This window comes from Arachis duranensis, chromosome 7 (assembly GCF_000817695.3).
Source record: "Arachis duranensis cultivar V14167 chromosome 7, aradu.V14167.gnm2.J7QH, whole genome shotgun sequence".
Classification (NCBI taxonomy): domain Eukaryota; kingdom Viridiplantae; phylum Streptophyta; class Magnoliopsida; order Fabales; family Fabaceae; genus Arachis; species Arachis duranensis.
The window spans coordinates 44,451,061-44,464,642 of NC_029778.3; the positions used below are offsets into that span (position 1 = coordinate 44,451,061).

Genomic DNA, 13,582 nt, shown 5'->3' on the forward strand with positions numbered 1-13,582 from the left:
TAAGAATTTGTTCTACTTTAAAGACAAACGGTATTTTTTAATTGGGCAGGTCGAAGACTAATCCATCATGTATTGATGCTCTATTTATTAAGGGTCTATCACTAACTAATAGATTACTACTATACACACAAGACGAAATTCAAACTCTTAATACTTACTTAAGTAGATGAGTAGAATAACATTTAACCAATTTAATTGTTAAGATAAATATTAATTATTTTTAATATTTTTATTATTAAAAAATTTTGAAAGTTTGATTTTAGTTATAACTTTAAAAAATATTTATAATATTAATTACTAAATATATATTTTATTTTTTTTAATAAAAAACTTTATATAATTTTATGTAGTATCCGGTGCCGGACATAAATCATACGCTAGTCAATATTAGTTAACGAAACCTTTTGTCAATTATATTCATAATCGAATCCATAAATAAATCTCAATCATACTTTGTTGCTCCACTAACGATCCATACATTGTAGCTTCTATCAGAGAATGACGCGGAGTCGCGGAATAGAGAAACGTACACATTATTACTACAAATGTCATTCACATTTATAAAAAAATAAAATGATATTATCAAAATAAGAGTGATATATATATATATATGGTTATTCTAGTATATTTACATTTCGGTATTTTAATTTTAACAACATTTAATAACCATCTAATCAACTATAGACATTGGCATACTAACATTTTTAACGTATATAGTTTAATTTTGATAAAATAACAATATAAAATATTTTATTAAATTATTCAATGAATCACTATTCACATGATAAATATTATTCATTACTTAAGATAAATAAAAACTATTGTCTCATTGTTCCAGCAAAAACAATCTTCTTTCTTCACCTTTAGGCTCAGCAAATAGCTAGTGATCCACGTACTTCCAACAACAGAAACTCGGGAGTTTGTTTTCCCATTTGGTTTATCACGATTTGGATCAAGTATATACATAGTCAAACATATGGTTTTCGAGTTAAAAACAAAAATTCGAAAACATTATTTTAGGACAACTCCAAACAGTGGCATGATTGCACTGATGGAAATTCCTCCTATAAAACAAACAGAGGAGCACAATTGTGTTGCAATTACCAGTAAGTTATTAAACGTATTAAATGGACAAGAAAGACGAATGAATGAAACATTCGTATGGTACTTCATTCATTTTAACTATATTATTGACAAAGAATGGTAAAATGGACAAAGGAGGGTTATCAATCAAAGTGCATTTTGTAAGTGTAAGAGACTCCAACCCTCTCAAGGCCATAGGCTTGCCCATGCCTTGTGCCTCTAAGGTCACACCCTGCAATGAGTTTTTCCATTATGCTGAGGTAATCCTACTCCTCGAAAAAAGGCCGGGGAAAAAATAGACAGGAAGTTAATAGAAAACAAAATTAGCAGCAATTTCTTGCAGACTCGAGCATAATTTAGAGATGATCAATAATTGCTTTGGTGAACTCGGTTGTCTTTGCTTTGCCTCCGAGATCAGCAGTTCGGTACTTCCCTTCTGCAATTGTGTTGAGGATGGCATTTTGAATTTGGTCTGCTTTGTCATGGAGATTCAAATGGCGCAACATTGAAACACCACTCAGCAGTAAAGCAGTTGGATTTGCCAAATTCTAAACAAGCACAAGTCCAGAGGAAATACAGGTAAGCAACAGAAATATAACTCTAATTTAAAAAGGTTGCAAGTAGGTTAGAACCTGTTTGTGACCAATACAGGAGAAGTAAACCAACAACAATTACTATTCACAATTTTTTACTTTTTAAAAAGAAAAGAAGATAACACCGAATTAGTTTTATGAGATTGCAGAGGGCAAACTGATATCGAGAACTTTCAGGAAACAAGCATTGAAATAAATCCCATATTCTGTAATAAGTTGATAACAAGTTGAAAAGATACATAACAGATAATATAAGGTTGAGAAAGGACTTAGCAGCTTACCTTTCCAGCAATATCAGGTGCTGAACCATGTACAGCCTCAGCTAGTGCAATACCTCCCTCACCAATGTTGCAGCTGAAACAGGTATATAATGATGTCAGATGATAAAATTGCAACTTCTAGCTTTTGTTGACCAAAGTGCAAAACTACCTTGGTGTCAAGCCCAAACCCCCAACCAAGCCAGCACAAAGGTCACTAATAATGTCGCCATACAGGTTTGGCATCACTAGTACATCAAAAAGAGCAGGATTCTTCACAAGCTGAGATTATAAAAGTGAATGAGAGTAATTCCATCTTCAATAATTAAAATGAATTTCCAAATACAGTTGCATCCTAAATCCAAGTTCACAAATATACCATCATGCAGCAATTGTCAATGACAACTTCCTCATACTTTATCTCAGGATACTTCTCCGCAACCTCACGACAACACTAAAACAAATTTCAAAATAAAAGGTTACTATTAGGATTCACAAATAAAATAAGATAGATATTATAGGTAACTTGAACTTAATGATAGACCTTGAGGAAAAGACCATCAGTCTTCTGCATAATGTTGGCCTTGTGAATAGCAGATACCCTCTCTCTCCCATGTGCTTTGGCATAGTGGAAAGCATACTCAGCGACCCTTAAACTTGCTTGGCGTGTAATGATTTTGAGACTTTCTACTACACCTCTCACAACCTGTTATACAATAATACTGAAAGATACATCAATCAGAACTTGGTTGATAGTATCTAACATCAACTGTTGTAAAGCTTACCTGATGTTCAAGCCCACTGTACTCTCCTTCTGTGTTTTCGCGGATTGTGATGAGATTTACATTATCATACCGAGTTTTATAGCCAGGAAGGCTATAGCAGGGACGAACATTTGCATACAGATTAAGTTCTTTTCTTAGGGTAAGGTTCAACGAACGATGGCCTTTACCAATTGGGGTGGCCATTGGCCCTTTCAAGCCAACCTGATTTTTCCGAACTGATTCCAAACTTTCCCATGTCAGAAAGCTCTGTGTTCTAGGGTCAATTTCAGTCCCTACATAGTGCTCTTCCCACTCTATGGGCACATCAGCTGCTTTGAATATCTAATCATTTCAATGGTAAGAATTCAGAGTTACAACTTTCAAAGAAACTACTCAATTCCATAAGAATATACTAACAAGTAGACATAACAAGAACCATATACAATTAGATAGCAAACCCGGGGAAAATAGAAATCAAATATCAAACAAGTGAAAAATTCATCATTGACAACTGCATAAATCAAATAAATCCACCCACGCTTATATTTAGGTCCTCCATTCATGCATTTACACAGACCTACACCATTCCATCTTTGTGTTTCAAGTTACAATCCCCTTCTATTGACAACTATAAACCAAACTAACTGATGGAAATATGACCAAAAAGAAAAAAATGAAGCACAAGTTGTTGAAGTCTATTCAAAATCAAAACAAATTAGGCATGCAGCATTCACATTTTCTTAAGAAAGAGAGAGAAAAATATATATTGTATTCTTCAAATTTCAAACTATACATAACTATTTACTTATGTATTATCATCGTATTTTAATATAGTCATGCCTCCTAGAACACATTTTTAGCTGAAAATGTTAAGTATAAATTACAGTAGTAATACAAAGGACCTTCACACAAAACCAACCATCCATGAGAAACAATTATATGAAACAGTAGGGGAAAACGAGAGTTGAAACCTGTTTGACAGATTCGGCGATTTCGGGGCCAATACCGTCGCCGGGGAAGAGAGTGGCACGGATCGGAGCGGAGGAGAAGAATCTGGCAGCGGTGGAGCGGTTTCCAAGGGTTCGTTTGAGAAGCTGTAAGCCAGAAGAAGCCATAGTTGACGAAGCCACGCTCTTTAACCCAAAATTAAAAGCAGTCACTGCGTCGATTCGGAACGAAAAATTAATTAAAAAATGGATTAGTTAAGAGATTAATAATACATCAGTGTGGTATTGTAGATTTGGAAGGAACGGTTGCTAGGGATTCAAAAAGAAACAACCTTTGGGTCGAGGATTCAAAATGCAAGTGCTTGACCTTGGTTGAGTTGAGAATGAATTGTGAACATTAGAAAACAGAACAAGCTTTTTTTTTTCTTTTTCATTAATGTAATGTGTATATTTTTCTCTTTTCTGAAACAACGGTGCGGATTCTCTGCACCTTTTCACTTTTTCTTTGGGTTTAATTTTTATTTTCGTTTACAAAAAGACTTCCTTTGTTTAGTGTCTAAAAAAAAGGGAAAAATAGACAAAAGTACACCTGAATTTTTACACAGTGGATAGATGTATTCTTAAATTTTTTAATAAGTTATTTATACACATGAATATAAAATTTCGTTGTCAATTCTATCCTTCTGTGACCTGAGTAAATTTTCTGACGGTGGTGGAGGTCAGGTGGCACGGTATTGTATGATGTGGCCAATTTAAGGTGACACGGTGAAAAATAGAAATATTCATTATGAAATTTGTTGAAATAAATACAAGAAGAGGGAATAATAAAATCATTGTTCATCTTCTTCCTTCTCTAATTTCTTTGAACCATATGAACCCTAACACAGGGTATAGACCTTTCATTGGTCTTGATGGCACATTCTTAAAGGACTTCTATGGAGGACTTCTACTCACTGCAATAGGTCAAGATGCCAAACAACTAGGTTTTCCCAATAGCTTATGCCGTGGTGGATTCAGAAACTTCAGTTCTCATCGCCACCACTCACTCGATTAGGGATTTAGGGTTAGCAATAGCAACCCCTTCCTCCTCAGCTCTTCTCCTCTCCAAGGCCATAGCCTCGCCGCCTCGGTTCAGTTCAACCCAGTGCTTGCCGTCGAGTCTGCTCCAGTTCCGCGTCTCCTTCAAGCCGCCTGTGCCTATCGCTCTTCCTCCGCTCAACTCGTCTCTGCCATCTTCGCAACTTGTCGAATCATCTGATTCGTCTCAGCACCGCTCCTCCCTCCGCCACCTCCGCCACCTCCTCTCGACCCTCTCCTCCCGTGTCGTCCTCTCTTTGCTCCCTCCAGTCCTCGCATTCACAACCTTCGCCGCCGCTATCGCCGCCTACAACTCCGCCGTCTCCGCACACTACCTGCTCCCGGAGTATTTCCCGGTTCTCAGGGCTTCTTCTCTGCCTTACCAGCTCAACGCACCCGCCCTGGCCCTCCTCCTTGTTTTCCGAACCGAGGCTTCATACGCTGATACGCAAGGTTGGTACTCAGATTTCAGATAATGGTGTGAAAGAAAAAATTATACTTTCCTGCTTCGTAATAGAATTGTTCACTCAAGTGAAAATTACTTGATTTATGATATTGTATCGTTGGATTCTGTAGCTGATTTCGTCAAGTGGGATAAGTCTTTAGTTGTTGAATTTCAATTTTTGGAAAGCAATGCTACTATAACCGTAAAAAACAAGGGGAGAAAAAGGAGGAGATTTCAGTGTTTCTGTGAAAAACACCATGATTGTTTGGGTAGTTTCCTGAGTTTGTAACTAAGTTTGTAACTGAGTTTCCTGAGTTTTCCAGCCTTTCTTTTCTTTTTGAATGATTTGATATGTTGAAACAGCTTGTTTGGGTTGAATCACAAACTGTTCTGTTTGCTTTGTTAACAAAATATGCAGTTACTTGGAATAAAGCTTGAAAAATTGAATGTGTCTGTGAACAGCTTCCAGAGTTTGGTTTGATTGCCTTTTCACTAATTTGCTTCTTTTTTTTTTCTTTTTAAATTTCTAGGAAAAGTACTTTTGTTTTTCTCATGGAAATAATATCCAACAAGGCAACAAACTAGTAAAAAGGAAGTGAATGCATACAAAGTACTTTTTTATGAAACTATGATGCAGAGAGAGATCAAGAAGAGAAATTGAATATGATATTTTGTATTATTGTTCTAAATTGTTAGTTGTACAATTTGATAGTTCAGATATTAGCTAATGGCAGTAGCTTGTGGATTGAGTAAACTAGATTTGGATGATTCTGTTCTGGTAGTTATAACATAATTTTATTTTTCTGATTCTGTTAAGCTAATACTAGATATCAAATTGTAGTTTCCTATACCAATTGTATTAGATACTAGATAGTAACACTTTACTGATTAATTAGAAATCAATTATGTTATTATTTATAAAATAGTAACATGCATGAGTATTAATTCAGCTTGCTAGCATTAGGAGAAATATATGCTTTTATGCATTTGTTTGTTCTAGACAGAGATTTATTATTCCAACTTATTTTTATATCATAAGTTTGATACAAATTGAGATTCTTTATTTGTCATGCAGGTTTTGCCACCATCAAAAGGGCCAACATTTCCTTCATTTGGAACATTGAAGCATCTGGAACTTGGCTTAGTTGTTAGTGAAATTTTGTTAGTCATACTTCTCAAGTCACCAATTCTCAAGACTTTAATTTTAAAGGTTGATAATTATTTTAATTAAAATTAGAGACACTATTCTATACTCAGTTAAGTATCACAGTGATTATGCAGCCTCTAAATAATAGATTTTATCAATTTGAGAAAATGTTTGGTTTATCAATTTTACTTTGATTCTCATCTGGACTTTGTTTAATGATTGATCATCATCAGGGACTAAAATCTAAATTTGACAAAGAGCTTTTTAGCTCTGCTGATGTGCCTGAGTGTTTGCTAGTTTGACAAAGAGCTTTGTAATGTACCTATTATAGGATTTTAAAGGAATTGAATGCATACATTTGGCTCGACTACTTTAATTGTGCATTCTGATTTGGTTTATTCTAATTTTATAATTATGCATTTATGATATTATTTATGTTAATTTTATACTCTCATGTATTTTAATTTTATTGATATAGGTGTTATCTCTTTTAATTTTCAGGTTTAAATCTTGATTTGCAAACTTTTAATGATGATGAAGATGTTGAAAGTGATCAAGAATAAGGGTTGAAGATCATTTTATATTGGGTCTCAACTTCATTCTCAATCATATGAAGTAAATCTATGGAAGATTGTAATTAATTGAGTCTCAATTCCTTGGCAACCCAATTTCTCTTAACACAATCAATTTGCCAATTCCTTGATCTAATTGTCATGAGAAGAGGTTAAGTTTAATTCTCTTATCCATAAGCCACACAAGTTCTCAAGATCTCAATTCAAACCAGGAATTTATTGATCAAGAGAGTTGTGAGAGAAAGAGCTTCAAACTAATTTCTATGATTCCCCTTCCGAGGCTCACATAGAAATTCAATGGATCGAAACCCCCTTCCAGTAGTGAATAGATCAATTAGCACAGAAGTTATCTCTTAGCTACACCAAGCGGATTGAGAAGAAGATGAATTTCATCCATTCATTTGAACTACAATAGAGCTCCTCCCGCTAATGATGTGGGGTTTAGTTCATCATTGCTCTGGAAAACTTAACGAGAAAAGAAAAGTATATGAAAGTAAAATTAAGTACAAAAAGAAGAAAATGATTCAAAACACTTCCTATATACACTCTTTAGCACAGTCTTCAAGTACTTGGATATGGGCTTTGGCGTTAGTTGAAGCAAGATAAAAGTGGCTCTTTCTGAAGTTAACCCTGGCGTTAACTAACTAATGTTCTCATAATTGCATGAGGCACCTTGGAAATGACATTGGCAATAGCGTTAATAGCGTTGCTAATGCTAGAAATCTTCTATCAAAATTGGCGTTAACACCACCGTTAGTGCATGAACGGTGTCACTAACGTTTCCTTTAAAACCCATGCTGGCGTTACTACTGGAGTTAGCACACTAACGGGGCCATCAACATTCCTCTTGTTGTGCATATGCACAATGCCTCATGTGTATGCACGCTAGCAAATTTTCCTCTTGTGCGTACACACAATGCTCCGTGCGTACGCACACTCGCAAATTTTCGAGCTCCAACTCATGAATTTGTCGAAGACATTAGTGTGCTAACTTGGGGTAACATTAGCACACTAATGTTGGCACCTCTTCGTGTGTTGTAGTGTTAGTGAATCAACTTAGGCCACTAACGTTGCCCCTTCTTCCTTGATGCGCGTTAGTGAGCCAACTTTGGCCACTAACGTTGCCTCTCTTCATTGAATCACGTTAACACTAGCGTTAGTAGGCTAACTTGGCCACTAATGGTAGCTTCTTCCTCTTGGCAACGTTAGTACTGGTGTTAGTGGGCTAACTGGGTCACTAACGATGGCTTCTTCTTGTAAAGCCAATGTTAACCATGGCATTAGTAGACCAACTTGGCCACTAACGCCACAACCTCTGCTTCTTCTCTGCCTCTCCTTTGCTTCTCCTTGCCTATCATCAACCAAACAAATGCATCAAAGCTTTGCCATAATCACAAGATAATGCATCATTCATTGCATCAAGAAATTCTTGCATCAATCTCATGAAAACGTTGATAATTCACAATATTTGATTGAATCAAGACATGCATACATTACTCATCCAAATGCTTGCTTATTGCCTAAGTAAATGCATGAAAACCAAGTAAAAACTAATGAAAATGGCTTGTGAAACTAGCCAAAGATCACTACAAGAAAATGAAACATTTGTAACAAAAAATTTGTATCAAATTTAAAATTGTTACAAATTATAGTTTTTTTGTAACAATAATTAGTTATTGTTACAAAATAAGAATATTTTGTAACAATAAAAAAATTTGTTACAAAATATTTCAATATTTTGTAACAACTTGATTTCTTTTGTTACAAATTATGTTGGCTTTCGTATCAAATTGTTGTTTTGTTACAAAATGTTATAATGTTTTGTAACAAAAGAATATGTTGTTGCAAAAATTCAAAATATTTTGTAACAAAATATCTATTTATTTCAAAATTTCTAAATATTTTGTAACAAAAAATTAATTTGTCACAAAATACAATATTTTTGTAACAAGTTATTTATTTGTCACAAAATTCAAAGATTTTATAATTAATAAAAATTTTTGTTTCAACATATTAAAAATAAGATTTTGAATTTTTAAAAATTAACATAATGAATTATTTATGATTTATTATATTTATTTAATTTCAATTTATTAATTTATTAAAGACTTTATTTTTAGAAATTATTGTATTAAAAATAATTAAATTAAATTTTGATAATTAAATAAAAAATTTTACTTAATGTTATAATATTGAATAATTTTCTATATTTAAACGATAAAATTTAATAATTGTAAAAGAATAAGAATTTTATATGATTCGAGTTAAATAATTATTATTTTATAATTTAATACTCATATTTTAGAAAACAAAGAGAATTAATCATATTATGTCTAATTTTTTTTTTGAATTAGAATATTTATTAAAAAATAATTTATATATTGATGAACAAATAATACTTTTTTTAAAGATAATTTTATTAGATTAAACTTAGTTTTTAATACCATTTTATATCCTAATTATATTGTCAATTGTCCTCAAAATAAAACCTAATTTGCTAAATACTTCCTAAGACTCTAACCCTAATTTCCCACTTCCCTTCAGCCGCCATACCCCCTTCAACTTTTCCTTCCTTCCAAAATCACACAGACCCAGCATATAGCAGTAGAAAAAAGATAAAAAAAGAAATCAGTAGAAAGAAAGAAAGAAAACATTGAGGGAGAGAAGGAGAAACGGAGTTAGAGAAGAGAAGAGAGGAGAGGGGGACGGCCAGCGCTGGTGGGCCGAGCTGCGCCGCCATCGTTGCTAGCACCGACGCGGAGGAGGGAGCCAGAGGAGAAGAAGCACAACGCCGTAGATGAAGCTCACCACCGCTGCACCATGCCTCGCAATCCACTACTGCGTCGCATCTGTCGTCATCTTCGCGGATTCCGGTCGCCATCGTCGTCTTTTCTGTGAAGCCCGTCGCCACCATCCTTCTCGCTATGAAGCCAGCGCTGCCATCATCATCATCACGGGCTGTTGCTGCGCGTGATGCCGCCGCCGCCGCCTCTGAGTCCGTCGCCGTCAAGCAGAGCCACGGGCAGAGACAGGATCCCTAGGTTAGAGATAGAGAACCTGGGAGGGCCGCGACCAGTCCAGCCGTTGCGACCAGTTACCGGTGTTGTCTTTGTCTGAACCACCGCCAGATCTGCCACTGCCGAAGCTTCTGGCTGCGCCTCTGCTGTTGGTGGAGCTTGCCGTTACTGAGATCATTGTTGCTGCTGCTCCAAGAGTAAAGTTGTTGCTACTAGGAATTTAAAACAAACAAAGGGTTTGTTGCGATTAATTACCTGACTTTCAGCTAATTGAGGTAGGGAATTTTATTGTGAAATTAATTGTTTTAATTTATGAATGCCATGGAAGTCTAGGGTTTAATTTTTTAGAACTTCTGATTAGGGATATTGTTTTTGATTATCAGAACTTGTGAATATTAGGGCTGTTGATTATTGTTCTGTGTTGTTCTTTGTTGCCAGTATGGGACTTTATGCAGAGTCTAAAAAGGTATGTAATTTCCGTCATCTAGCTTGTTTCATGATCCTTGCGTTTGTTTTTGGAATTCACTTTAAGAGATTTATGAATTATAAAATTGTTTAAAGCTCATGAATGTATATTAACATGAACTTTCATATTCATTCAAATAAAGTGAATACTAATCTAATGGATGGAATGATATATTGATTTATTATATATATGGAATTAAAATTGATGAGATGCCGTTACATACTAATCTTTAAAGCCATCTGCATCCAAGTTATGTAGCTGAAATAGCAAGAAGAAGATACATGTAAAACAAAATGTAAATATTCCTGTAAAGAGATTTTCAAAGAAAAAAATACTATGAAGTGATAGTTTCTCTTATTATAAGGTAAATGGGCATCACTAATTCATCAGACTTAGTACTTATTAGTAATGGAGGATCAGTTCATAATATGAGTCATTGGATTGACAAAAATCTTTTTAGTAATGCAGTAGACAATAATTCATTCAATCTTACTATTGTTTGTGATTATTCATGGTAAATGTGCTGCTGTCCTGTTATTCTTTGTGTTTTTGTGGCTTAATTGTGATTAGACTGTGACTGTCTTGATCAAATTGTTGAGGATTGTTGCCTTCAGATTTGGTTGCTCCAATTGAATATCTATAGTTTTTGTTTTCATGATTTGTCGGTTTGTTGGTGATTATTTAAAATTTGAAATGCTTTGGGTGGGTTGATATTGTTGCTGATTTTGAACCTGGGCTTTGGCTTTGTTGTTGCATTTTCATTTGAATTTTTGGATATTGTTGCTCTACGGCTTCAATTTTCATTTCACACGGCCTTCCACTAAACCAAGCTTTCAACATAGATTTTGGATCTTTACCGAAAACCTCCCTAGGAATATGAGATTTCACACTTAGTTGCTTCCTTCTCTTGAATTTACTGCTAAGAGATTAATTTGCTATCATTTCAGAACATTGTCAAGCATGGGTTTGGAAGGTGAGCTTTTATTCATGAGATTTTATCACAAAGGGAAAGTTATCATATTTTTAAGATCTATTATTCAACTGATGTACACTTTTATTAGATCGTTCTTATTCATGAGCTTTTATTTAATTCTCTAATTATCTATGATATAGGATCTATTAATTATTCAATAATTAGTTTCTTGGTTTGAGTATTTAAGTATTAGATTTTGATATCATTATGAATAAAATTATATGTTTTGTTTCTGAATATTACTTGTGGCAATGGCTTTTCAGCTTTCCGAGGCAAAAGAAAATGTTACATGATCATCACTTCTTTGAACATCATTCAGTGTTGTGTAAATATCATATTAAGAACAATTTTATACTAACTATCTTTTTATTATCACATTCAATTATCTTATAATAGAAGGTATTTCACTGTTACCCTCTTTAATTTGTGTATGGATCTATTTATCACATTTTACTTGTGTCATGGTTGAAAAATGACAAATGTCCTATTATTTGGTTTGATAAATTTGGTTGGGTATGGCTGAGACATAAGTTGTGAATTGGTTGTGTTTGTTGGAACCGTGGACGGTGAAAATATCCAAGTTTTGGGGGAGGTTCTGCCGAAATTTTTCTAAACATTTTGGATAAAACTTAGTTGAAAAATTATAATTAGTGTTATATCTTGTTTCTAACTTTTTTGTTTCGATTTTTCTTATTTACAAGAGTGCTGAAATGGTGACCATATGCTACCTTGAGGGCTCAAGAATGTTTTGATGCATAGAGACACTAATCTATGTTAAAACTTTTATGTTTTGGTTGAACTTTTATGTTAGAACTTTTATGTTTTGGTTGAACTAATCAATGTACTCACTAGGTAATGTTATTTTGTTTCAAGACAATTTTAGCTAAAAGGATCTTGTTTGACTTATGTATGTTTTTGCATATTATATACATGTAAACTTGCTTATTAAAATCGTTAATATACTAGTTAATTTAAAAAATAATTTAGTAAATTATGCATGTAATTTGTAATTAAAAAAAAGTTGTTACAAAATAATTAATTTACTTTCGTAATTAAAGAAAAAAATGTTACAAAATCATGTTACATTTTGTAACAAAATTTTTTGATAGGAAAAAATTGACTGTCACAAAAAATAACTTCAAGATCAAAATTTGTTACCACTTTTGTAACGGCTTCTGATTTTTTGTATCAGAAAAAATTGTTACAAAATATTGTATTGAGTTGTAACAGTTCCATTTTTCGTTACAAAAACTTTTTGTAACGGGACTTACTGCAATGGACCCTTTTTTTGTTACAAAAAACTTTTGTTTCAAAATTTCGACGTTTTGTAACAATATTTTTATTACAAATACGCCTTTTTTTGTAGTGATGTTTTTCTCACCCATCACATATCTATTGTGTTTTGCAATGAATCTAGACATACATACCTCTAAAAGAGTGAGAAAAAATTTGTTATAGTAGTGAGTGTAAGGTGAAGAGTGTATTCGGAGGAAAAGAAAAATAAAACTAAAAGTGAAGGAGATTCAAAAAATAAAGAAGTTGAGATATAATGGATAGAGGAGATACGAAAAAGAAAGGTGGTAATGAGAAGAAATAGAAAAAGACTATAGGAAAAAAGAAGGGAGATGAATGACAGACATAGAGAAGATAATAGAGAAAAAAAAGAAAAAAATGTTAGGATAGAAGGATAAAAGTTAAAATTATGAAATTTAGTAAAAGGTATAAATAAAAAATTTATGTCTTAATATTTGTGTCTCAATGTCTTACTGATTTGGTAATATACAAATATTGTGTATTTGTGGATTATTGTGTACTAACGTGTCTTTCTTTATTTTGTGTATTCAAAAAGCAAACATAGAACATATAATAAACGCTACCTAAGGTAGCTTGTGATTTTAGGCTACATTTGTTTGGTGGGGCATGGACTCTAATACATAGATATGGTGGTATACATTCATCGTTTGATGAAACACATATTTTTGAAGGATACAGTGACACACAAACATACATAAAATACATGTATTTGGTCTTTTTATGAAGTTTGGGAAAGGTACAAGCTGATACTCAGAAAATATCCTCCTAACATATTTTCAGATTGGATTCAGTTGCAGATCTTTTATGATGAAGTTACTGAAGCTGCCAATATAACTTTAGATAATTCTGCAGGTGAATCTCTTCACATGAAAAAGATTTTCAAAGAGGCTATGGATTTGATTGAAATGGTTGGTAACAACTAATATC

General features: G+C 33.5%; 1 protein-coding gene across 1 annotated transcript; it reads right to left on the reverse strand.

The window, feature by feature from the left end:
* Positions 1–1,128: 1,128 nt before the first annotated feature.
* Positions 1,129–4,142, reverse strand: LOC107458884 (isocitrate dehydrogenase [NAD] catalytic subunit 5, mitochondrial). Its single transcript, XM_016077097.3, has 8 exons — positions 3,977–4,142; positions 3,669–3,856; positions 2,719–3,039; positions 2,478–2,639; positions 2,313–2,387; positions 2,106–2,215; positions 1,958–2,030; positions 1,129–1,631 (listed from the first exon to the last, which is right to left on the reverse strand). The coding sequence occupies exons 2-8, from the start codon at positions 3,810–3,812 to the stop codon at positions 1,440–1,442; spliced, it is 1,077 nt and encodes a 358-aa protein (XP_015932583.1). The 5' UTR covers positions 3,813–3,856; positions 3,977–4,142; the 3' UTR covers positions 1,129–1,439.
* Positions 4,143–13,582: the final 9,440 nt, after the last annotated feature.